The sequence below is a fragment of the Schistocerca cancellata genome, chromosome 5 (genome assembly GCF_023864275.1).
Source record: "Schistocerca cancellata isolate TAMUIC-IGC-003103 chromosome 5, iqSchCanc2.1, whole genome shotgun sequence".
Lineage (NCBI taxonomy): Eukaryota > Metazoa > Arthropoda > Insecta > Orthoptera > Acrididae > Schistocerca > Schistocerca cancellata.
This window is the reverse complement of record NC_064630.1, coordinates 661,393,775-661,421,500: the sequence shown is the minus strand read 5'-3', so window position 1 is coordinate 661,421,500 and position 27,726 is coordinate 661,393,775. Positions and strand designations below refer to the sequence as shown.

The 27,726-nt window shown below is 41.3% G+C and overlaps 1 protein-coding gene across 1 annotated transcript in view; it reads left to right on the top strand.

Annotated features, from left to right (window-relative positions):
- LOC126187882 (synaptic vesicle glycoprotein 2C-like) overlaps window positions 1-27,726 on the top strand; it is a 163,064-nt gene that overhangs the window by 26,753 nt on the left and 108,585 nt on the right. Inside the window, exons 2-3 of the mRNA XM_049929219.1 lie at window positions 6,645-6,707; window positions 14,889-15,050. Coding sequence (XP_049785176.1) covers window positions 6,645-6,707; window positions 14,889-15,050 — 225 coding nt within the window. The remainder of the gene's footprint in view (window positions 1-6,644; window positions 6,708-14,888; window positions 15,051-27,726) is intronic.

Below are 27,726 nucleotides of genomic sequence, written 5' to 3'. Positions count from 1 at the left end.
GTCACGTCGAGTTGCTGCACCAGGTCGCACTAAAAGATCCCAGACTTCTGTCACCTTGCGAACTAACATCCCAAAGATGTTCGGGCTGACATGCGGTTCCTCTTCGTTGAAATGTCTTGGCTCAAACTAGTCAAGGGGTTGAACCGCACGTGTCGTATTACAAACCGTAATAAGACATTTGTGACCCTTTGGTTAAATTGTCTGGCTGATGACAAGTTTGCGAAATTGTATGAAACATACAAAGTTAATATAACAGTCATAATAATATCGGGAGCTAAATTAACGACCCATAAATGATGTAGGCCACATAGTTCCGAATTGGTTAGAATAACGATTATTCAGAAACCAAACTACACTACTGGCCATTAAAATTGCTACACCACGAAGATGACGTGCTACAGACGCGAAATTTAACCGACAGGAAAAAGATGCTGCGATATGCAAATGATTAGCTTTTCAGAGCATTCACACATGGGTGGCGCTGGTGGCGACACCTACAACGTGCTGACATGAGGAAAGTTTCCAACCGATTTCTCACACACAAACATCCGTTGACCGGCGTTACCAGGTGAAACGTTGTTGTGATGCCTCGTGTAAGGAGGAGAAATGCATACCATCACGTTTTTGTGGTTTGATAAAGATCGGATTGCAGCCTATCGCGATTGCGGTTTATCGTATCGCAACATTGCTGCTCGCGTTGGTCAAGGTCCAATGACTCTTAGCAGAATATGGGATCGGTGGGTTCAGGAGGATTATACGGAACGCCGTGCTGGACCCCAACGGCCTCGTATCACTAGCAGTAGAGATGACAGGCATCTTATGCGCCTGGCTGTAACGGATCGAGCAGCCACGTCTCGATCCCTGAGTGAACAGATGGGGACGTTTGCAAGACAACAACCATCTGCACGAACAGTTCGACGACGTTTGCAGCAGCATGGAGTATCAGATCTGAGACCATGGCTGCCGTTACCATTGACGCTGCACCACAGACAGGAGCGCCTGCGATGGTGTACTCAACGACGAACCTGGATGCACGAATGGCAAAACGTCATTTTTTCGGATGAATCCAGGTTCTGTTTACAGCATCTTGATGGTCGCATCCGAGTTTGGCGACATCGCGGTGAACGCACATTTGAAGCGTGTATTCGTCATCGCCATACTGGCGTACCACCCGATTTGATGGTATGGGGTGCCATTGGTTACACGTCTCGGTCACCTCTTGTTCGCATTGACGGCACTTTGAACAGTGGACGTTACATTTCAGATGTGTTACGACCCGTGGCTCTACCCTTCATTCGATCCCTGCGAAACCCTATATTTCAGCAGGATAATGCACAACCGCATGTTGCAGATCCTGTATACGCCATCCAAGCTCTGTTTGACTCAATGCCCAGGCGTATCAAGGCCGTTATTACGGCCAGAGATGGTTGTTCTGGGTACTGATTTCTCAGGATCTGTGCACCCAAATTGCGTGAAAATGTATTCACATGTTTGTTCTAGTATAGTATATTTGTCCAACGAATATCCGTTGATTTTCTGCATTTCTTCTTGGTGTAGCAATTTTAGTGGCCAGTAGTGTAATAACGAAAGAGGTCGTATTTAGAGTTATTGTTACATTCGAGCGCATATCCATTTGACACGGTTCGATCATTCGCAATCTCATCGCGATATACAAGTCCAATACTCCACCTCGTTATCTAGGCGAAAAGTTAGAGTTCACACCAGAGCGCTGCTGCCCACCGCTCATAGACTAAGGCCCGCGATACCACACCACGCGAAATTTTCTGAGTCGTTTCACTTCCTAGCTACCTAAAGACCGACTGTCCACTTTCGCGTCTCAATCCGAACTGCACCCTATGGTGTCTAGTCCAGAACTGTCCACTTTGGTGTCTCCAGCCGAACTGCCCGCTTTCACTTCTCCACCAGTACTGTCCCTCTGCCCGTCTCTGGCCGTGTCTCCCGCATGCCAAACATCGTCGCTCAACTGACTAGTGCAGTTCCCTTCGCTGAAGCCGTCCATCTGATTGGCTACCGCCTTTTCCGCATTATTTTACATTTTAACATATTTAAATAATCAAAGCTTGACTACTTTCAAGTTCTAAATAAAGTAACAATAATATCCATTACACATTAAACGTTAAATCCTTTTACATAAAACCAATACTATTTCCTTCTTAACTTTGAATGTCACAGCTAGTAGCCTTGCACCAGTGTGCTTTCTGATCAGTAAATAAAGAACAAAAGTGACTATTATGCATTAAACTTTGCAATAAATGTTCTACTGCCTAACGATTCGATAAGATGTAATGCTGTCATCGTTCAATGTGTTTTATCTGGAGGAAATGTTGATCTGATGGTTAACTGAAAATACTAATAACTTAAATTTACTGTAGCTTTCAAACAAATAAAGTTACAGAGTTGATATTTACAACATTTGTCGTTTTAATGATGCGCTTTTATATGAAATGCCGATTGTTAAGATTGTCCAAAGCGTTCAGATTTTAGCACTCAGTTCTTTGTTACAAAATTTGTTAATTTCACGTTAACAGTAAATCCTAAACCATTATAGACAGGACCAATATTCAAGTTTGATTGGGATCATCATGAAAAATTTAAGAAAGGTGGCAGATTAAAATTACTGTGTCTTCATTCCTTGAATTACTGCAGAATTAAATAGTTTTCATAAACGTTCCCTTTATGGTTGATCTTAGGTCCGCCATATTTAGCGCTGCTACGCCTCCCTAGATTATGGAATAGGAGGCAAACTTTTGCAAGCAATTAAAGGTCTTTACATGGATAGTCAGGCAGCAGTTAGAGTTGACGGTAAATTGAGTTCATGGTTCAGAGTAGTTTCAGGGGTAAGACAAGGCTGCAACCTGTCTCCACTGTTGTTCATATTATTTATGGATCATATGTTGAAAACAATAGACTGGCTGGGTGAGATTAAGATATGTGAACACAAAATAAGCAGTCTTGCGTATGCGGATGACTTAGTTGTGATGGCAGATTCGATTGAAAGTTTGCAAAGTAATATTTCAGAGCTAGATCAGAAATGTAAGGACTATGGTATGAAGATTAGCATCTCCAAAACGAAAGTAATGTCAGTGGGAAAGAAACATAAACGGATTGAGTGCCAAATAGGAGGAACAAAGTTAGAACAAGTGGACGGTTTCAAGTACTTAGGATGCATATTCTCACAGGATGGCAACATAGTGAAAGAACTGGAAGCGAGGTGTAGCAAAGCTAAGGCAGTGAGCGCTCAGCTACGTTCTACTCTCTTCTGCAAGAAGGAAGTCAGTACCAAGACTAAGTTATCTGTGCACCGTTCAATCTTTCGACCAACTTTGTTGTATGGGAGCGAAAGCTGAGTGGATTCAGGTTACCTTATCAACAAGGTTGAGGTTACGGATATGAAAGTAGCTAGGATGATTGCAGGTACTAGTAGATGGGAACAATGGCAGGAGGGTGTCCACAATGAGGAAATCAAAGAAAAACTGAGAATGAACTCTATAGATGTAGCAGTCAGGGCGAACAGGCTTAGATGGTGGGGACATGTTACACGCATGGGAGAAGCAAGGTTACCCAAGAGACTCATGGATTCAGCAGTAGAAGGTAGGAGGAGTCGGGGCAGACCGAGGAGAAGGTACCTGGATTCCGTTAAGAATGATTTTGAAGTAATAGGTTTAACATCAGAAGAGGCACCAATGTTAGCACTGAATAGGGGATCATGGAGGAACTGTATAAGGGGGGCTATGCTCCAGACTGAACGCTGAAAGGCATAATCAGTCTTAAATGATGATGATGATGATGATGACGCCACCCTAGGCACAAACAGCTCCTACGGGGTTTCCCTAAGACGTAGGTTCTCGTCTACCTCACTCGCACACTACAGCGCTTAGGCCTGATCAGCCTGGCCTCATTCAGCACAGTAGACGCCTGTGGATGGCCCCATCTCGTGGGGAATCTGCGGTCTTGCGGTATTGCGAATACATAGAAAGAAGGATCCTTTATTGTATGATTATATGATAGCGGAACAAACACTGGTAGCAGTTACTTCTGTAAAATATCTGGGAGTATGCGTGCGGAACGATTTGAAGTAGAATGATCATATAAAATTAATTGTTGGTAAGGCGGGTACCAGGTTGAGATTCATTGGGAGAGTCCTTAGAAAATGTAGTCCATCAACAAAGGAGGTGGCTTACAAAACACTCGTTCGACCTATACTTGAGTATTGCTCATCAGTGTGGGATCCGTAACAGATCGGGTTGACGGAGGAGATAGAGAAGATCCAAAGAAGAGCGGCGCGTTTCGTCACAGGGTTATTTGGTAACCGTGATAGCGTTACGGAGATGTTTAACAAACTCAAGTGGCAGACTCTGCAAGAGAGGCGCTCTGCATCGCGGTGTAGCTTGCTCGCCAGGTTCCAAAAGGGTGCGTTTCTGGATGAGGTATCGAATATACAGGGTGATTCAAAAAGAATACCACAACTTTAGGAATTTAAAACTCTGCAACGACAAAAGGCAGAGCTAAGCACTATCTGTCGGCGACTTAAGGGAGCTATAAAGTTTCATTTAGTTGTACATTTGTTCGCTTGAGGCGCTGTTGACTAGGCGTCAGCGTCAGTTGATGCTAAGATGGCGACCGCTCAACAGAAAGCTTTTTGTGTTATTGAGTACGGCAGAAGTGAATCGACGACAGTTGTTCAGCGTGCATTTCGAACGAAGTATGGTGTTAAACCTCCTGATAGGTGGTGTATTAAACGTTGGTATAAACAGTTTACAGAGAATGGGTGTTTGTGCAAAGGGAAAAGTTCTGGACGGCCGAGAACGAGTGATGAAAATGTAGCACGCATCCAGCAAGCATTTGTTCGCAGTCCAGGAAAATCGACTCGCAGAGCTAGCAGAGAGCTGCAAATTCCACAATCAACTGTATGGAGAGTCCTACGAAAAAGGTTAGTTATGAAACCTTATCGTCTGAAAATAGTTCAAGCACTGTCTGCATCTGGTAAGATTAAAAGAATCTATTTCTGTGATTTTATCCTTGCTCAAATGGAAGCAGATGAATATTTCGTTTCAAAGATTGTGTTTAGTGATGAAGCAACTTTCCACACTAACGGGAAAGTCAACCGCCACAATGTCTGTATATGGGGCACTGATAATCCGCAGGAAACAACTCAGTATGAACGTGACTCACCTAAGGTGAACGTTTTCTGTGCCATTTCAGCCAGTAAAGTTTTTGGTCCCTTTTTCTTCGAAGGTGCTACTGTAACTGGACTACAGTATCTGGAGATGTTAGAGAATTGGCTGTTACCTCAGCTCGAACAAGAAGCACAACAATTCATATTTCAGCAGGATGGAGCGCCACCACATTGGCACTTATCTGTCCGTAACTACCTGAACGTCAACTACCCGAGGCGATGGATCGGCCGCCAGGCAGCCCGTGACAGAGCACTTCATCACTGGCCTCCAAGGAGCCCTGATCTTACCCCCTGCGATTTTTTTCTTATGGGGGTATGTTAAGGATATGGTGTTTCGGCCACCTCTCCCAGCCACCATTGATGATTTGAAACGAGAAATAACAGCAGCTATCCAAACTGTTACGACTGATATGCTACAGAGAGTGTGGAACGAGTTGGAGTATCGGGTTGATATTGCTCGAGTGTCTGGAGGGGGCCATATTGAACATCTCCGAACTTGTTTTTGAGTGAAAAAAACCTTTTTAAATACTCTTTGTAATGATGTATAACAGAAGGTTATATTATGTTTCTTTCATTAAATACACATTTTTAAAGTTGTGGTATTCTTTTTGAATCACCCTGTATTGCTTCCACTACTTATACTTCCCGAGGAGATCACGAATGTAAAATTAGAGAGATTAGAGCGCGCACAGAGGCTTTCATACAGTCGTTCTTCCCGCGAACCATACGCGACTGGAACAGGAAAGGGAGGTAATGACAGTGGCACGTAAAGTGTCCTCCACCACACACCGTTGGGTGGCTTGCGGAGTATAAATGTAGATGTAGATGTAGATGTCTTTGTGACACACCGTCCTGGACTACAGGATTCACTTCACAATTCCTGGAAGGCTGTCTCTTTCGGCCATATACTTAAATGAAAGCGAAATGCTCGTTAACTCACAACCTCACTTCAGTGTATTCACTCGATTTGTATATATCTGGTGAGGAATGTCTTAGGTGTCCCAACTTAGCAAGTGCATGACTTCCCCAATTATTCATGTTTTATTGAGAATAATAAATTATTCTCGCATGTCGTCTTGCGAGCCATACTAGTACCTAAATGACGAATTTTGTGAATGCTTCAGTATATGATTCAAGGAGACTGCGTACAAATGCATAGAACTTGATACCTAGTATTTTGAGAAGATGTGAAAGTAAGTTTCGGGAAAGAAGGAACGTGCATTCAGTTATCAAAATCATCGGTGTCCCTCTTTCATGAGACAGCTTTATTGTAAATTGTACTGCCGTATGTGTAAGACGGAGAGTAAGTTCTGAGATTGAAGGCAAAGCGTGCTTCAAATGTTTGACACGAAATTGAGTATGCCTCCTGAAAGAAATACAATTGTTCGTTGCTTTTCGTTGAGAATACTAAGAGTGGTGGAAGCTAATGTGTTTTTCTCGATTTCAGAGGCGGAGGAAGGGAAGCCGCTAGATGAACCTGTGGACTTCGAAACAGCGATTTCGCTAACAGGTAGGCTACTGCAGTCAAATTATGCTGGTCTGGCATAAATACCGATGAGGTGCATTAAATCATTAAAGGAAAATACAAATCATAGCGTACTAGGTTTATGCACTAAGTTGATGGTCACAGTAAATATTAAAGTAACATTAGTCATAGATTTCTACGACTTACTGTAGGCAGTGCATTGGCTGTGCTGACGATGAATGGGAAGCAGTTTGAGCTTCTGGGCCACATTTCAGTTCTTCACCACCAGAATTAACACACTTTATGATCAATAATTTTGCTTCTACAATTACAATTTTGCGAGCACATTGTAAGTCGTGAATTTGTGCTTTTTTATTTTATTTCAGAAAGTGCCAGGGCGTGCTGAAAAGTAATGGCTCTAAACCTTGTAGGTGGAAACCCTTAAGGCATTTTAAATAAAACAAACATTACCAATATCTTTATTCTTCATGTATGCGTGTTTCCAGTCCTCTGCCGCTAGAAAGGTCCGAACTGTAGCGTGTAACGTGGAGACGTATAATGTAACTATATCTCTGCCAGAGAAACATTGTGCTGTATCCGGGTTTCTAATTCGAAGAGTTCGTCCACACATATAGCACCCTATACTTCAGCATGACAATGCCAGACCACATAGGAGCGCCGCGACGTCTGCAAAGGCATTTTAAATAAAACAAACATTACCAATATCTTTATTCTTCATGTATGCGTGTTTCCAGTCCTCTGCCGCTAGAAAGGTCCGAACTGTAGCGTGTAACGTGGAGACGTATAATGTAACTATATCTCTGCCAGAGAAACATTGTGCTGTATCCGGGTTTCTAATTCGAAGAGTTCGTCCACACATATAGCACCCTATACTTCAGCATGACAATGCCAGACCACATAGGAGCGCCGCGACGTCTGCAACAATCCGACGCCGATCATCCCCCAGACAGTTCTGACTTGGCCTCACCTGATTTTCATCTGTTTCCAAAATTTAAAGAACATGTTTGAGGGCTTCACTTTGATAGTGATGAAGTGGAGCAAACGGAGGTGAGGTTGTGGCTCTGTCAACAAACTCAAACATTCTACAGTGACGGTATCTACGGTCTGGTCTCTCGTTAGTAGAAATTAGTGCTCACCAGGATGACTATGTTGACAAATAAATATATAAACATGAATGATAAGGATGAAGAATTTTACGAACGTTCGTTTTGTTGGAATAGCTTTAAGAGTTTTCACATAAAAAACTTTTCATCATGCTATCGTATATCGTTTTTTTTTTTTGACCATTTATTTGATGTAAATTAATTTTCTTATGAAAAATGTGCTTTATATCATTATGGCATATTATAGTTAATCGCTTTCTTATTGCTTTATTTCGTACTTAATCATATTTCCTTGAGATCAGATTGAAAACGACAACTGTTCCCTGATCGTGAAATTCCCTCCCAATTCATGCTTAAGTCGATGACCGTTCAAAGGTCTATGATGAGTACAGTACACTTCAGAAAGGTTCCTCTGCAATGTATATGTGAGTACTAGGTTTTCCACAGTGAGTCCAAACAAGGTTCTTACCAGCGTAGCGTGGTTCCATGTCATCAGTGGAGTGAAAGTAAGAAAGCATTTTTACATCCTTGTCGCATACTAAAACGACAATGAAGTCTCCCGCAAAATACAAACGATTTCATTATAATATATAAATAATAAATTTCACCCGTATTTCCAACTTAATAAAATAAATAAATGTGATCGATGGTAGTTGAAAGACAAAAAGACACTACACAATGTCACTTATTTAATCTATTGAATACTGAGATTTTTATTAAAAACTTAGCCTTAATATCATAAGAGAGATTAGAAACTAACAATAACATTGCGAGAGGCATACAGGAAGGAGAAACGGTCTCAAAGGATGCTATTGCAAAGAGAAGTGGGATTTTACTGATATTATTAGATAATCGTGCGTTAAGAAACCTGATACTATGCAGACGCTGCACATATTGAAAAACTGCAGTAACATGCGACAGAGAACTGGGGCTATTTTGATTCATTTAACTGAAAACTCTTGCAGCTGTTTTGACAGAAAGATGCTTCAACAGTTTTAACTGAGGCTGCAGCATTTGAGTGCACATCAAAAGAAAAAGTATTATCTTCGAAATATGAAATATTGAGCACAAAACAAACGCTGTGGAATATCTTTAATTGAAATGCGCAAAGACAAGAATGCATTTTGATTATGTTTAATAAGAGTTATCGAGCAAGAAGTAGCAGCACAAACTACGTTGTTGTTAAAACAATAGCTGATTGAAATATTAGACACTGAGCCTCAGAAGAAATGTGTAGTAGTGGATTATAAATAAGCTCGATAATATACTTTACATAATCTACAGTGTAAGCCTCCTACTCTTCTTTTTTTAATGATCTGAGTACATGAAAATATGTCTACAGCATAATACACTGAATATATGCTACAGCACTGATCTTAAAATACCAGCGCGCGGGCCGCATGCGTCCCGAATCAAGAATTCTTGCGGATCTCGTTCCTCAGCGGATGATAATATGCATCGGGCAACTGACGGCCGAATCCAGAAACGACATCTAAGGTTAAGAGGTTCTTTAGAGTACAGTTTTCCTGCTCCGTAACAAACAATAATACTTAGAGAGACAGTAATATTTGCATAGTTGTAATTGATATTGGTGAATTCGGTCGTGATCTGAGTAAAGTTGGTCGTTTAGCTCAGGGGTAGTGGGGGTAAGTAGCGCGGCCACTGTGGCCTTTGAGGATGTGAGGCGGAGAATATTCATTGTGTGCCAGTAACAATTCACGGGCATGCGCGACGCGTACATCAGCTGCTGTCGTATAAATTGTGGCATGGGTAACATGGGTTCGTGAGTGCACATCGCAGAGACGGTCATCTTCAGAGGCTATACTTATTTGTCGCAAAGAATATGAAATTAAAACTGAACGGAAGAAAAATGACTCAAAACATTTTCTAGAAATTTATAATCATGTTTCATGTTCTATGATGCATTTATATTTAAGTATCGTTACTGTTATTAATCAATTAATCATCCACTCATATAGACAACACAACAACATTTCGTAAGTTAGTTAGTTAATTAGTTACGTATTCCATACATCATTTGAACGATTCTTTTATGGAAATGATGTGGAACGAGTCAGTTTACAGGTTATTTGCATGACTAGTGTTAACGTTAATGAACACATTATCATTTTATTCCTACTCACGCAACTACACTTAAAAACAAGACTTTTTTTAATGGCTACCAATTTTTAGGTATAAATTCGTCAAGGAAATAGAAGAATTTGATTTGAAACTTATTTCGCTACCTGTCAGACGTTTTATATTACAGGCCAAATAATCAAAAATTTTTATTGCTGCATGTCGAACTTCAGTCTGAGCCACTGACAGCTTTACCAGTGGGTAACAAAGCTCATTTTTCCCTCTGGTGTTGTGGGTATGTACATCACTGTTCTTCTCAAATTCTGATGGATTAATTTTGATGGATTTCATTAGCGAAAATATGTATTTTGACGGTGCTGTTAAAACGCCTAGCTTCGTGATGGTGCCTACACGACGTCCCTCGGTGAGCAAAACATGTTATTCTTACTGCTCGCTTTTGTTCAGTCACCACTTTCTAAGTGATGAGTTATCTCAGAAAATTACGGCATTATTGATTGGAAAGATGTAAAATATGTCAGGAGGTTGATACGTTTGTTTCCAAGATTAGAAATTATACGAAGAGCAAATGTAGCTGAACTTGATTGTTTGAGAAGCTCAGTAATATGCTTCTTCCAGTTCAAGTTTGCATCAATATGTACACCCAAAAATTTGGAGCATTCTACTACACCTGCTCCTGCATCAGTTGTTGGTATTACTCTGTTGTGCAGAACTAAATGTAGTATGTTTTTGCAAAATTTAGGAAGAGCCCATTTTCAGAAAACACTTAATAATTCCCTCTTAAAATATCATTACTACCTCTTCTGTTGCTTGCTCTATAATGGTATTCATTATAACACTAGTGCCAAGTACCAGTTTTGCTTGTTGAATATTAAGTGGGAGGCTGTTTGAGTGCGACAACTTTCGGGTCACTAAGAGTGGCAGCTCCACGGTGCTGGTATAGTCTCTTGAGAAAAAAAGTTTGACGACCGCTGTGCAACAGTGTTTTGTACAAAATTTTGATCGAAGATATAATTCATAATGCAATATGACCACGGTTTCATAAATATTTTGAAGAACTGGGGATGCTTACATTGTGCAACGGAAAGAAATGGAGGCATAAATAAATAACTGAGTATTGTTAAGATCACAGTTATTTCTAGAAACACCATAAACTGTTTCGATGAACGTGTAGTTGATAGTACTTGTAGGTAGACCAAGTGCCATGAACACCTGTACCTCAGTATGACAGCCTAACAAGTATCCTGAAACATATAACAGTCACGTCGAACATAATCTTATAAGCAGAAGGCAGTCTCGTAGTCCCAAATGGTTCAAATGGCTCTGAGCACTATGGGACTTAACATCTATGGTCATCAGTCCCCTAGAACTTAGAACTACTTAAACCTAACTAACCTAAGGACAGCACACAACACCCAGCCATCACGAGGCAGAGAAAGTCCCTGATCCCGCCGGGAATCGAACCCGGGAACCTGGGCGTGGGAAGCGAGAACGCTACCGCACGACCACGAGATGCGGGCCTCGTAGTCCCAGCAACTTAACTTCTGAACTGTATAACTGAAAAAGGTTTCTGCTATTAGTGTTTCGAAAAACATTTTGCTAACTGCATTTATGCTTCTCACTGACTAATGTTCCTGTAAAAGACAGAATTCGGAGTAAAGTACACGCTCGAATTAAATACAGATTCGAAAATGAATATAAAAGAAAGAGCGCAATCGCATTTTAGCATTGATTTCATAAGTGACACAGGAATGAAAATAGTTCGCAGATGCTTCAGTTAAATTTATGATTATGAAGACTCAATTCAAAAGCAGTAATAAACAAAAGATTATCCATGTCCTGTGATGGACTTCGTGGTGCGTAAGTCAACGATACATTAAAAATTGAACAAAGAAAAATTCTAAATACGTTAAGACATTCTAAATACTTGTAAACTAGCGTGACAGTCATGTAGCCGGTAAGCCTACGGTACAGGTGAAAAAGTGAAAAACTGATACTGTGTCATGAGAATGGTCCACGATCTGCCTCACTGAGCTACAGAAATGAAGCCTGAACATAAATGAAAGTAGTTTAAAGACCTAAAACGTTGCAGACAGAATATTACTCTGAGCTACAAAATGCATTTCGTAGTCTCAACACACTTTTCGTAGTTCTTAGCCCGAGAACGGCCATTAGAATTCAAATACCAGTGTCCATGAACAAGCTGCGACACGAGTCGTCCAGAATAGAAATTACAGGCAGCAGAAAGGACACTCGCATAATGCATAATCGAGAATGGTGAATACAGGATTCTTTGTCCGCAATTCAATGGGGCTCCCAAACAAGCTGCAAAGCCTACGTAGTCCTGTGACTGGCTCATACCTACTGCTTCCAGACTATATATTAGCAGCTATGCCTAAACTCGAATAGCCAAGGACTGCAATACATTAAGAAATCGATATCCCTCGTAACAACCAACTCATAAATAGCGTAAGAATGAATAGGTTGAAAGTTGACACTTTAAAAAACGATGTTCAACATATTGGACAAATTTGACTGTCAAAATAAAAACTTTATAACTTCAGCTGGCACTGGGGAACTGTTGGTATAGTTTCAGGGGGAAAGATAATGCCCCGTAAAACACAAGTGACGACATCGAGATCTGACCCAAGCATGGACCTGTGACTCCCGCACAAATAAAGAACTAAGTGATAGGAAGATGAAGGAATGTGTCCTATAGGCTTAACAATAAAATATAATCCCTAAACGAATTAAAGCTCAGTCCTTAGAATATGCTGTATTCAAACTTCATGCGTCGGATCCAGATGGACAACGTAATCGGAACAACAACTTCAATGGCTAAGCAGGGATTAACAAAAATTTCTCTCGCCTGTAAACGGAGCTATGAAAAGCATGCACAAGACACACACACACACACACACACACACACACACACACTTAAACGCACATTGAGGGTCTAGATACAAATTTTCTTATTTAGTGCTTGGGACTCAAAAGAGACTAAGGTTCCTACAAATGCAAAATTAGTCTCTTTTGATGTGCATAGCTTGTTCTCATGTATTTCAGTGAAAAACTGTATTCACACAACATAAATCCAGAAGAGCAGATGAGCATTGTTAGTACAGTGGAATGTTGCTTAAATCAAAATTATTTCTGCTTTCAAGGTAGCTATTATCAGCAAGCAGATGGTCTGGCAATTGGCTCACCTTTATCCACCTTACTAACAGCCATGTTCATGGACAAGTGGGAGACTGATTTTCTGAAGTGAGAACTACTGGCAAAACATGTTGTTTCGTACAGATATGTAGGTGATATTGTTTGTATGTAGAAACTTACCAAGAGACAACTCCATAAATTTGTGGAAAATGTGAACCAGTGGCACACTGACATAAAGGCCAGCATGGAGTTGGGGGAGCCAGCATAAATTTCCTGGACAGTAGCTTACAGATAGAAGGCACTAACCATAAATTTAAAATTTACGGAAAAGATTCCTTGACTGACACTTTCATCCAGGCTTCCTCCCAACATTCTACAACATACAAACATGCACACAATCCACCGTCTCCTTTCTATCCCTATTTCCCAAGGAGACTTTGACCAGGAACTTAACACAATAAAAACAGTAGCCATAAATAATGAATTTTACCCCATAACATTGATAAAATTTTAGTTAAAAAGATGAAGAAGCAAGCCAGGTCCCTACTGTCCCCAATGAAAAACACAAACAATAAAAGAAAAGGTGCAGAGTACATTTTACAGGGAAAACATCAAATAGCATAAGTAACATCTTGAAGGCAGAGGTTTCTCTGTGTGTTTCTTTGTCTCTCACACAATAGGTAGTTTCTTGTTCAACGCAAAAGACAAACAACCAGCTATCACTAAAAGTGTGGTTCATAAAATCACAAGTCGTGAGTCTCAATCTTGCTACAATGGGCAGATGGGGAGGTCAATCTGTACCAGAACACTACAGAAGCTGGAGACTGAAGAAGCTTGATTCAGCCTTAGCAGAACATTGCCTGAACAATAAGCACAAATAAACAATAGATGTACAAGCCCTACACACAGAGGAAAAGTGGGCCAAACTCAACCAATTATAAATTTTAGAAATTAAACAGATGTGTATATCCTCACACATGTTACTAAGCGAGCAAACCCAATTCAATTATTCACCTCTTTTACATGAGATCGCAACCCAAGGATAGAACCAAAACATTGGGTCCCAGTCTATCAGTCCATCGTAGTTTAAAAAAAAAAAAAAAAAAACCTGGCTGATGCATAACGTAAGTCCGGCCATTGTAGTATAATTGGTGAATGTGTAATAATGTATGCAATATGTTAAAAACGGTCGTTGACGTAATTGTACATTAAGCTATGGATCGATACCATAAGAAGTTGAGATGATTATCTTTGCCTTATCTGTGCATCATCATGTTTGGAAATCAGTAATGTACTTGAAAAAGGGGTTATAACCCGAAACCTATGTTATGCAATAACATTAATAATAAATTGTGAAACAAGGCTAAAAACAGTGTTTGTTCAGTTAAACTACAAGAAGTTAATGATCTGATGGCTAATGAAACATGAAGTTCTTCGGTACCACTTGCCTGAAGGAAACGTGATTTATATTTTACTGTTGAACACAACAATAAAAGTCACTGGTTCATTTTAAATTGTGTGAAAACCTGCTCTTCTTAAATAGTTACTGGTCCACATGTGACCCGTCAAAAAATAAGAGTTGTATTTATCTCAATTTAAAAGGCGCTGCACGATGCCACAAACAGTTGCATGCATATGAAGTGTGTCCTGGGTGTCTTCAGGAGTAACAATAATTTGGCTGAGACAGATCCGTAGCCGACGAAGAATATACGTTAAAAAAGAAAGTACAAAACAGGTTATTGCTGTCTGCGATCAAGAATAGCCTATACTGCAGGTCCATAGAAAAATGAATTTTAGTTGCTGTTGATAGTGTTCATTCGTGTGTTTCTCATATGGGGGTGTGTTCCAGGCTTCGGAAAGTTTAACTACATGCTGCTGCTGGTGGCCTTCCCAGCAGCCATGGTCAGCGTCTTCGACACTACAACGATGGCGTACATTCTGCCAGTGGCGCAGTGCGACCTGGGCCTGACCAACCTAGACAAGGGTGGCCTCAATGCCATCACCTACGCCGGTGAGTATGACTCTGGTCTATTTAGCAATGTTACACGTCTCAGAAACGCCATACATGCAGTAGTATTTACGTATGTACATTCGTACTCCAAATGGGAGGCTTTTGTTCCATTTATCCGCAAAAAAAATTAACCTTCCAAAGATTTAGATGAATTTACGACGAAATTTCAGATATCCTGTTAGCCAACTGCCAGTGATATTTTGGGTGCCTTCAGGGTGAATCCGCGCGGATGAACCAAAGATACATATTTGTCAGGAGTCCTCAACAATCCTGACCAAGGAAAGTAAATATTTTTTCTTCGTGACAGCATAAGACTACGGTCTGTCTCGTCCTTCGTATGTCGAACATGATATGAAACATTGCGAGAGGCTCACCTACTATGAATCTTTACCTGCAATATTCCTATAAGATCTGTGCTATGGAGCACATTTGAGGTCGATGACTTCCGACTTGTGTTCTTTTTCCTTTTCCTTTTGCTGTGATCTTAGTGTGTAGATATTGTTACAATATTTAATTTTATCAGTAGAGAGAGTTGTAATGTATGCTTGGCGTGGCCTGTTAAGGAAATATTTTTGGTCAGAAGCTTTATAGCTAAGCTATTCCAATTAATTATCGCAATGTGAATTTGTGTTGCTGAAAGTGGATAATAAAGATTTCATGTAGCCTATTCAATATCGAATCATGTGCAGAGCTCTTGGGAATGAATGAAAAATGTGAATAGCACTTTTAGTTGTAAGAATTTATCAGTGTTGAGCAGAACCATTGTTTATTAGTCCATGTCAGCAATCGAACGAAAGCACCAAACTAGACTGGCGAAAAATAAAAGACAGAGAGAAGTATAAAGGGAGACAGCTTAGGTTTGGTAGTCAATTACTTGCTTAGAAACTGTGAACGTAGCATAATAAAAAATAAGCTGAAAAATCTGAAAACGAGAAAAGAAGGAGAAAAACATCAAAGACGTTCAGTTGTTGGAATCTGAACCTTTACGATTTGCATTTTAAGAGGTAGTAATCCCAGTTGCTCATTGGAGAGAATATGGGTCTTATGAAAGATATATTTCATTTGCTTCTCTTTAACTAATACACATTTTTTTAAAAAAATCATTGTATCTTACATAACACTAACAGTTACGTTCATCATGTTTGAAAATTATAACTTCTATGTACGCGTTCAGTCTGTATGTCGTAACAATTTCCCTTCTGCTCTGAATAACATCTCCTGTGTAGTGCCACAAATGTCGTCATAAATTTTTTGTCTCATTTCACTGAGAGTACATACAGACATTCCTCTATTTTTCACTCACCCACTGCCTGGTTTGATTCAGTCTACCACGAATTCCTTTCTGGTACCGACATCTTCACTTTCGAATAACACAAGCACCCTACGTCTCTGTCTTTCACACAGTTTTTACTCTCTAGCACCACTGAATTTATTACTTTATGTGTTAACTCATATACTATCATCGTGTCCTTTCTTCTATTCAGTGTTATTCTTATGATACTTCTTCGCCGATTCTTCGGACAACTGCTTCGTCCCATATCAGGCGAAGGATGGATACATCACGTATCAATGTTCACTACCAGATGTTCGGATATCTTTAATTACATATTGTAGACTTCTCTTGATCAGTAATGCAGAAGGAAAAAAATCATGAGACGCAAAATCAAATGATTCATAAATGCATGGTCTCATATCGACGTGACTTCTCAGACTTCCGCCTGCTTCATGTGGTTTTACGTCCTCAGGCCTTCAGCAGAATAATCTTCGGACATTTTCAGTTAGTAAGCAACTGTTGTGTGGTTGCATTGGAAACTGACAAAAATTGCTTTCAATGACACTTTGTATCAAAAAGGTTAACGCTTATTGGGCTAAAGTAATTAAAAATTTGTAGAGATGAAAACATCTAATAAAACCATCATTAGAAACAACCGTTTTAATTGCCGGCCGGAGTGGCCGAGCACTTCTAGGCGCTATAGTCTGGGACCGCGCGACCACTAAGGTCGCAGTTTCGAATCCTGCCTCGGGCATGGATGTATGTGATGTCCTTAGGTTAGGTTTAAGTAGAATGGAAAAGAAAATTGAGAATGCGCTAGGTGACGATCAGTTTGGCTTTAGGAAAAGTAAAGGGACGAGAGAGGCAATTCTGACGTTACGGCTAATAATGGAAGCAAGGCTAAAGAAAAATCAAGACACTTTCATAGGATTTGTCGACCTGGAAAAAGCGTTCGACAATATAAAATGGTGCAAGCTGTTCGAGATTCTGAAAAAAGTAGGGGTAAGCTATAGGGAGAGACGGGTCATATACAATATGTACAACAACCAAGAGGGAATAATAAGAGTGGACGATCAAGAACGAAGTGCTCGTATTAAGAAGGGTGTAAGAGAAGGCTGTAGCCTTTCGCCCCTACTCTTCAATCTGTACATCGAGGAAGCAATGATGGAAATAAAAGAAAGGATCAGGAGTGGAATTAAAATACAAGGTGAAAGGATATCAATGATACGATTCGCTGATTTCTATCCTGAGAGAAAGTAAAGAAGAATTAAATGATCTGCTGAACGGAATGAACAGTCTAATGAGTACACAGTATGGTTTGACAGTAAATCAGAGAAAGACGAAGGTAATGAGAAGTAGTAGAAATGAGAACAGCGAGAAACTTAACATTAGGATTGATGGTCACGAAGTCAATGAAGTTAAGGAATTCTGCTACCTAGGCAGTAAAATAACCAATGACGGTCGGAGCAAGGAGGACATCAAAAGGAGACTCGCTATGGCAAAAAAGGCATTTCTGGCCAAGAGAAGTCTACTAATATCAAATACCGGCCTTAATTTGAGGAAGAAATTTCTGAGGATGTACGTCTGGAGTACAGCATTGTATGGTAGTGAAACATGGACTGTGGGAAAACCGGAACAGAAGAGAATCGAAGCATTTGAGATGTGGTGCTATAGCCGAATGTTGAAAATTAGGTGGACTGATAAGGTAAGGAATGAGGAGGTTCTACTCAGAATCGGAGAGGAAAGGAATATGTGGAAAACACTGATAAGGGGAAGGGATGATAGGACATCTGCTAAGACATGAGGGAATGACTTCCATGGTACTAGAGGGAGCTGTAGAGGGCAAAAACTGTAGAGGAAGACAGAGATTGGAATACGTCAAGCAAATAATTGAGGACGTAGGTTGCAAGTGCTACTCTGAGATGAAGAGGTTAGCACAGGAAAGGACTTCGTGGCGGGTCGCATCAAACCAGTCAGTAGACTGATGACCAAAAAAAGAAAAAAGTTCTAAGGGATCGATGACCTCAGAAGTTAAGTCCCATAGTGCTCAGAGCCATTTGAACCGTTTTGATTGTAGCGTGGAACCCAGTCTTCTCTAGGTTAATGTGGCAGCGGCAGAAACAAAACACCGGCCCAACAGTCCTTGAAGCTCCGCCGTGTTATCCTCAGGCCTTAAACGTCATCAGATGCAGATACAGAGGGACATGTGGTCACCACACCGCTCTCCCTGTCGTTGTCAGTTTTTGTGACCGCTGCCGCTACTTCTTAATCGAGGAACTCCTCAATTGGCCTCATAAAGGCTGAGTGCACTCCACTTGCCAACAGCATTCCGCAGACTCGGACGGTGACCCATTCACGTGCTAGTCAAGCCCGACAGCAGCTAACTTTGATGATCCGATGGAAACACGAGAGGAAAAAATTGCCTTATCGGATGTTGGACTGAGCTGACGTCACAGGTGGTATCAGGGCTGCATAAGATCTACCTCAGCAACAAACATGGCCCTTAGTACACAAAGCCCTTCACCGACTGAAACTACTGTCTGGAGTATACATCATCCTATCATTAACCTCATCTATTAATCCATCATCTGCTCCGTATTTACGTACGCCAATACTGCCTGGATTACCGTTTCTCCTAAATTATACAAGTTCATTGAAATACTGGAAATAAATACGCTCTGCCTCGCCTTCCACTGTCGCCTACCTGCCAGAACTCCCTTCCTATAACAACACATCCATTTCCCACACCTTCTTCTCTTCTTCGTGCACCTCACAACCCATATAGGTACACCCTGTCCCAGCACCCAATATCTTTCCCTCTTATTACCAGTCCAGGTAACTGCTGAACCATGAGATGCATGTCCCATCTACTACGTAATAGGAGTGTTGTTATTTTTACAAATGTCTTGGCTCCGATATATCGACATTTAAAAAAGATATCATTATCCCCCCCCCCCCCCCCCCCCCGATATGACGAAAAAGTATCGACGTACCGGCCTATAACAATATCGACTGCACATTGTAAATATAATGCCTGTTTTAGAGCTGTATATCTAAGTGTTGATTTATTATTAGATATTCTGTACATAACCAAGCTAGCAGCCTACCTACCTCCCTTAGAGTAAGAATTGAAAGGAAAAAGATGCACGTTCGCACCTGGCGATAACCACTTTGCTGACAATGATGATGTGGTTTGGTTTGTGGGGCGCTCAACTGCACGGTCATCAGCGCCTGTAAAAAATCTCATTTTTTACACAATCCAATTTGTTTACTCAGTCCAATCCAGCCACTGTCACGAATGATGATGATGATGAAATGATGAGGACAACACAAACATCCAGTCGCCGGACAGAGAAAATCCCCAATCCTGCCAGGAATCGAACGTAGGACTCCCTGATCCAGAGGCAGTATTGCTAGCCACTAGACCACAAGCTGAGGACTTTGCTGACAATAGTAACTGCATGTAAGTGGCACAATAAACGGTGGCCGTCGTTCTTTTTCGTCACATATCGGAATTGTCCCGAACGCTTCATGTCGACTTCTCTGTTTATTCATTTCTGCCGTCACCAGCGACCAGCGTCAAAATTGCGTGGCGACGTTGAAAGTTGCAGTTTCTGTAGGTAGTGACGAGCGCCGAATACATCAGCATTTCCCCTAACAGGTCTACTCCCAATGCAGAGACTATCCTTGTTATTCAAATTTTTGTTCATAATTTTCAGCAGCTGTTTTTGAAAAACGCTGATGTGAAAAATAGTACACTAGTTGCATTAATTTTTTTTAACTCAACAGGTGTACAATTCCTTCACATCAGGAATCTGGTAATTTCAATTACCCCCCTCCCCAAACCCCCCCCCCCCCCCACTGCCCCCCCCCCCCCCCACCCGCCAGTGCAATCGGACTTCTTCTCTGTGTCACCTGTATTTGCTTTACACAAAGGGAAAGACTGGACGTGATGAAAACTCAAAAAGTTCTAAGACTCCTTCACGCAGTAGAAGTAAAATTATGTTCTACAATTTCAAAAGAACAATTTCAAATATTCACCGAGAATTGCGAAAAAATATAAAATAAAAATATCGACCCTGTATATTTTCTTTTCGGTATCGATGTACTGTGTAAACGAACATCGCCATTATATATCGCTACTTTCTGGAAAAAAATCGATATATAGTTATATAGACATTTTATCAACAGCCCTGCCAAATACCTCCATGCCATAATGATCCTCTCCCGCCGGAACTTCAACCAACTCTCATTACCCAATCATGAAAAGCTTCCACTGCCAGTTAAGAACGTTACACCTCAGAACCTCACTTTTATTTTTTCCATCCGCCCTTCTCTCCGTCAATAACTTCTAGTTGCTTTCTGTGAATTCGCAAGGCCCCGTTGTAGTACTCATTATTACACTTCCATCATGAACATTGTCGTTTTAGTACACCACCTGTACCACAATTTTAACACAGCCTCATGAACATCATTTATTGTTGTATTATAACTTTAGTGTAAATTCATCTAAAATGTACAGGGCTACTGGGTTTTGCCTCCTGTAGATCGTCAGGCGCATTGTCTCTGGTGTTTCGGTAGAGATTTGCAATTCGTTCTTGCAACGTGTAGCTGGGATCATCCGAAAGAAATACTGCTCATCACGTCTTTCATAAGGCTACCAGCATCGAGGGAAAGCGTAGTTTTTTCTCATTACAAACAAAATAATTTTTAAAATAGAATTCTATGGGCCCATTTCATAGCATGCTCCCAGGTTAGACTAGTGCGTTCTTCATTTTATCGATATGTATCAACATGAACACGTAACACACGAAGATTCTGTGCCCCGTGCTTCTGCGTGGCGATGACACACGTTGTGGGGCAGGGCAGTGCTTTTGCTGCTGGAGTACTCGTCATTCCTCGTGTTTTACTGCTCCTGTTAATGCATATCGGTACCACGAAGATCCCGCTAGACTAATTTGGGACCGCTCTGCCCAACATACGAGTAAAATTTCCCTTTAAAAATAATTTTGTTTGTAATGGGAAACAAAATTGTGTAAATATTCACCCTTCAATAAGGCACATTTTTCACAATTCGTAAATCACATCGTCGTTATTCCGGAAATACTTTCCATGCAATGGTCTGTTCATCCAAGGAATGAGGACGAAGTCTCTGAGTGCCATATCAAGAGAATAGAGAAGTGAGCTAAGGTTTAGTAGAGCAAAGAAGCAGTGTGTTTGAAAGTGTGCTGTGCAGAACTGGCTGGTGTGTTGTCGTAAAGCAATAACACCGCCTTGGACAACTTCTGGTTCCTCTTCGTCTTGACATCCTAACCTAACATTATCAGAAGATTTCGACAGAATGTTTCTACGATGGTTTGCCCCTTACGAGCTTAACATTTGCGCCACACTATAACAGTCCCCAAAAAACTAAGCATTCCTTGGCTGGTGATGACTGGATCTTCGCCTTTTTGGGGGATGATGAATCCACATGTTTTCATGCTTCCTTTGCTCCTTTGTCTTGTGTCATACTGGTATAACCAGTTCTCTCCCATGATTCCGAGCCGGCTGTTCTTGTGGTCTTCAGTCCGAAGACTGGTTTGATGTAGCTCTTCACGCTACTCTATCCTGTACGAGCCTCTACATCCCCGAGCAACTACTGCTACCTACATCTTTCTGAATGCACTTACTGTATTCATTTCTTGGTTTCCCTCTACGATTTAGCCCCCATTCTTCCCTCCAGTGCTAAATTGGTGATCCCTTGGTGTCTCGTAATGTGTTTTATCAGCCGATCTCCTCTTTTGGTCTAGTTGTGACACAAACTTCTTGTCTCCCCAATTCTATTCAACACTTCCTTATTAGCTATGTTATCAACCCATCCATTCTTCAGCATTCTTCTGTAACACCACATTTCGCAAGCTTCTTGTTTAAACTGTTTATCATCCGTGTTTCACTTCCATACATGGCTACACTCAAGACATGTTCCTTCAGAAAAGACTTCCTAAGTCTTAAAACTGTATTCGATGTTAATAGATTTATCTTCTTTAGAAATGCTTTTCTTGCACTGCCAGTCTAAATTTTATATCCTTTCTACTTTGCCCATCATCAGTTATTTTGCTGCCCAAAAAAACTCACCTATTACTTTAAGCGTCTCGCTCCATAATCTAATTCCTTTAGCATCACCTGACTGAATCCAAGTGCATTCCATTATCTTTGTTTTGCTTTTGTAGATTTACTTCTTATATCCTCCTTTCAAAACACATTCCACTTCGTTCAACTTCTCTTCTAAGTCCTTTGCTGTCTCTGACAGAATTACAATGTCATGGGCAAACCTCAAAGCCTTTATTTCTTCTTCTTAACTTTAATGCCCATTCCAAATTTTTTCTTGTTTCCTTTAATGCTTGTTCATTGTGCAGCATGAATAACATCGGCGATAGGTGACAACTTTGTCTCACACCCTTCTCAGCCACTGCTTCCCTTTCATGCGCCTCGACTCTTACTACAACTGTCTGGTTTCTGTACTGGTTGTAAGTAGCATTCCGCTCCCTGTCTTTTACCCCTGCTTCCTTCATAACTTCAAAGAGAGTAGTCCAGTCAACATTACCAAAATCTTTTTTCTAAGTCTACAAACGCTGTAAATGTAGGTTTACCTTTCTTTAACCTGTCTATTAACATAAGTCGTGGGGTCAGTGTTGCCTCACATCTTCCTACATTTCTCCGGAATCCTAACAGATCTCCCACGTGGTCTGCTTCTACCATTTTTCCAGTATTCTGTAAAGAATACGTGTTAGTATCTTATAACCATGACTTATTACACTGATAGTTCGGTTATTTTCACATCTGTCAGTAACTGCTTTCTATGGAATTGGAATTACCACATTCTTCTTGAAGTCTGAGGTTATTTCACTTGTCTAATACGTCTTGCACACCAGATGGAAGAACTTTGTCATGGCTGGCTCTCCCAAGGCTGTCAATAATTCTGGTGGAATGTCGTCTACTTCGGGGGTCTTGTTTCGACTTAGATCTTTCTCACAGCTTTGTGAAATTCTCCTCTCAGTATCATATCTCCCGTCTCATCTTCATCTACGTCCAATTCCCTCTCTAATACTGCTTTCAAGATTATCTCCCTGGTGCAGACACTCTACAGGGTGTTTTCGTAACAGCGTATAAAAATGTAACAGGACATGGAGAATGCATCACTGAACAATTTGAGATAGGGAACCTGGGGTGGGAGAAGCCAGTTTAAAGAGATATGAAAGTAAAGTTGTCTACCGCTTTGTCTAGCGTTATTGTTTTCCAATTTGTTTACAACTAACTTCCGTACAAGTTTAGTTACTGCGCTGTTTATTTACATACACATTCCTTGTTTCCTTGCAGGAAACAAGGAGCACGAGCCTGATCACCACGAAGTCACGATGCCTGTTTTGTTTACTTTATTTGTCCATAAGGTGGCTCTGTTGTATCTTATTTACATTGGCCCATGACAGAACGTCTGTGAATCAACGACAGACCCATTCATTACTCAGTGCTATTCAGAGACGTATAGCACAATATGATAGAGCAGTACCGGTACAGTATTTCCTGGTCGCTGGATTGGGAGGGAGGTCCTGTTCCTCGGCCTGCGAGGTCACCTTACTTGACTCCCCTCGATCATTTCCTTTGACGATATCTAAAGTCACTTGTATATGAGACCCCAGTGGATACGAAGATGAAATTAGTTGGCAGAATTGTAGCTGCTTGTGATGTGATTCGAAACACACCAGGGATATTTATCAGGGTGCGTCAGAACGTCTTTCGCTAATGTCATGCTTGCATTGACGTTGATGGCTATCAGTTTCAGCCCGTTTTGTGAGATATAGTACGAATGGTACGTTCATTTTGTCAATGATGGTATTTTCTGTTAACTAATGTAAGTATAAAAGTACACAATAATAAGATTTTATTCCTATTATCTGCTCAAGCTACCTTCTCCAATGCCAGGTTCAAATATTGTCAGCAAATTTAATGGTTCAAATGGCTCTGAGCACTATGGGACTTAACATCTGAGGTCATCAGTCCCCTAGAACTTAGAACTACTTAAACCTAACTAACCTAAGGAAATCACACACATCCATGCCCGAGGCAGCATTCGAACCTGCGACCGTCGCGGTCGTGCGGTTCCAGACTGAAGCGCATAGAACCGCTCGGCCACACCAGCCGGCTCCCAACGCCAGGTTTCCTACCTCACACTATTCAGTGGATCATCCTTTATGTCCTGTTTAATTTTTGCACACTCTTACGAAAACACCCTGTATATACTCCCTTCACCTTTCAGCTTTTCCTTTTTTTTTTGCTGAGGACTGGTTTACCATCTGAGCTCTTGAAGTTCATTCAGCTGCTTCTCTTTTCCCGAAAGACCTCTTTAATTCTCCTGTAGGCGGTATCTATCATTCCCCTTAATGAAATATGCTTGTAAATCCGTACATATCTCCTTTAGCCAGTCCTGTTTAGTAATATTGTACTTCCCGTCAATTTTATTTATTTATTCACTTATTTTTTAAAGAAAAACCAGGAGTGAGGCACCAAATCCAGCAGACGCCAACATTTATCACAATCAAAAAGCCGTACGATATGTTGAAAACAGATTCATGGCTGATTTCACTTTTTCCACAATCGCCTCGATTGCAACACATCGGTTTTCGAGGGCTACAGCCCCCACGTCCGTTTCAAATCTCGGTTCTCCATAGAGAGAAATGGTCTGTCACCTCGTTCTTCGTTACTATGACATGTTAGACCACACTAGAAATCGCGTGCGCCACCTAAATGTTGTGCATATGGTGGTGTACTCTTGCTGCACACTTCCTGCAACTCAGCATGGATTCTTGCAGCATTGTTCCTCTTCAGCTGAAGGAAACGAATTAACTGCACTGCGACGAAGCGGTTTTTTTTTCTCCCTTCTTACTAACATCGAAAGACCCCACTTACAAGGAGTGCGAGGTTGCAAAAGGCCAATTATGTTTACGGCTTTCGACGCCCCAGATATTGCCTACCATGCAACCACAATGTCGGGTGCTAAGAGAAATAGTGGGCGGGACTGTCGGTATCCAGTGGTAAACACAGTATGAGGCTAAGGAGTGTAGTTTAACTGATTAGTCGAGAGTAGCTCACAACAGTGCTACAGTGCTAGGGGCGTTGATACAAAACAGAACAATGACAACGAGAAACAAAGCAATTATTGCATTACATCTACAACAACAGTTGCCGAAGTTGACGTATCATCAGAAAGGAACCCAAAGAATTTCGCGGAGTGAGAAAGAAGTAGCGTTTTAGCAAGATGAGTCAGTGGAATGTGTGGTGTCGTATACGCTCGACCGTGTCGACAATCTACATGAGGAGCACAGTGATGATTATACGTGTTTAACAAGTGAAAGTGGTATTGATACAGGTGTCGTGCCATGTAGTTCGTCATCCGTGTCGGACAGGGAGCGACAAATCGGACAGGGAACGACAAATCCCGTCTCCAATGAAACTTGGTAAAGGACAGTCGTTGTCCAAGGAGTGGATACTGTATATAATTAACTTCTTGGAAGATCATCCGCAGCATAGGAAGGAAGGAATTATGAACAGATTTCGAGTAAGTCTGCAAAAATATGACCGACTAGTGCCTAAGAAAAACTATGGATATTCAAAGAAGTACAAGGTACACTTGTTACAAAAACTGGCGTTTGCACGTTTCAAGCATGCTCGATATACACTCATGCTCATCAATTAAGGATAATGCCGATACACGGTGAAACAACGCTCTGGTGGGCAGTTTGCAGGTGTAAATCACCTTGGGGTATGACCATGTGGTGCACTTGACCTGCGGTCGTCGCACGATGGCGCTGGCAGCAGTCCACATACGCAGAGGTGTGATGGTGCATGTCAGAGTGCGGTGCAGCGAGTAAGAGTGCAGACGTTTTCAGACATGCCAATGGAGACTGTGTATTAAAAATGGCTCAAAGAACACATGCTGATGACGTTATGAGGCGTAGAATACTAGGGCGACTGGAGGCTGGGGAAACACAGCTGGTAGAAACATGTGCCCTCTGTGTGCCACAAAGTGTGATCTCAAGATTATAGCAACGATTCCAGCAGACAGGAAACGTGTCCAGGCGCTACAGTACGGGAGTCCACAGTGTACAATACCACCAAGACCTATATCTCACCATCAGTGTCCGCAGTAGAGATGGGGGATCCGCTCTTGAACTAATTCATAGAGTTGAATCTTTCAAAGGAGTGAACAATCAGTGATTCAGAAAAAAAGAACGGTAGCTCCAAACGTTTCCCATGGCAGAGAGAGAGAGAGAGAGAGAGAGAGAGAGAGAGAGAGAGAGAGAGAAAGATGGAGCATATCAGCAGCGCCTCTGCTGGTCAGAGCACAGTGCACGCCACACAACACAGCCAGCGCCGGCCTCTGCCCTGCTTCTACCTTGGCTGCCTGCATTGTGCAGTGCCCCATTGGATTTTGTGTTTCACATATGCCGTACCGTCTCTGTGCGTCGTCTGCCGCCTGCAGTGTCTGGCGCAGCTTAACTTCGCATCGCACTCTGTCGGCGATCGTTTCAGTATCACGTCCTGCCCTCTGGGCAGTTGATGCGAGCAACAGGACAGAGAGCCACCTAGCGGATAACATAGGAACTACTTGCAACAACCTGCTCGCAAGGGAATGGACGATTTGTCTCGGAGCGGGTGAGTTCACCGCTCCCCCCCACCCTCGGAACTCGCCCGCTCAACGCTCACCCCACCGTCTCGACTCTAGCCAGAGCGTTGAGCAAAGCGAATCAGGTGTCACTCTGGTCTCTGCGGTCTTAGCTCACGCAGTAATACAGCTCGCGGCTCGACCTGCTCGACTCAGCACCTCTGCATCGGAGTTCGTCCCTACTGGCTATTGTTCTTCATAGTAATACCGCTATGTATATTACATTATTATGTTATGTATACATCAATTGTTTTTATTTTATTTTTATTTGTTTAAACTGATTAGATTAGGTTCCTGATGACTCCTCTTATTATAGGATTTTTATTATGGACACTCGAATTTACGCTTTAATTACGAGCGAACCGATAAACGTATCGCAAAATGTGATACACCAATATTTTCCTTGTTTTATTCTGCGTAAGGCTATATGCAGCACTTTCGTTTTACAGTCAAATTTATATTTTTTTTTCTTATTCTGGTACGGATTTTGCGATTTTAGGCGTCTTCGGAAGGAAACGTTCACTTTAAAAATATATGGCTTGCGATGTGTTTGTATGAGGTTAATGAAATTTTAATACATTATAGCCAAATATATTGTTAATGTAAATCTCAAGTTACAACATTTTCCGATCACCCAAAAAACCACGATAGTGCAAAATAAATCAATAATCAAAAACTTTGTCATATCGTGGAAATTTCAATAA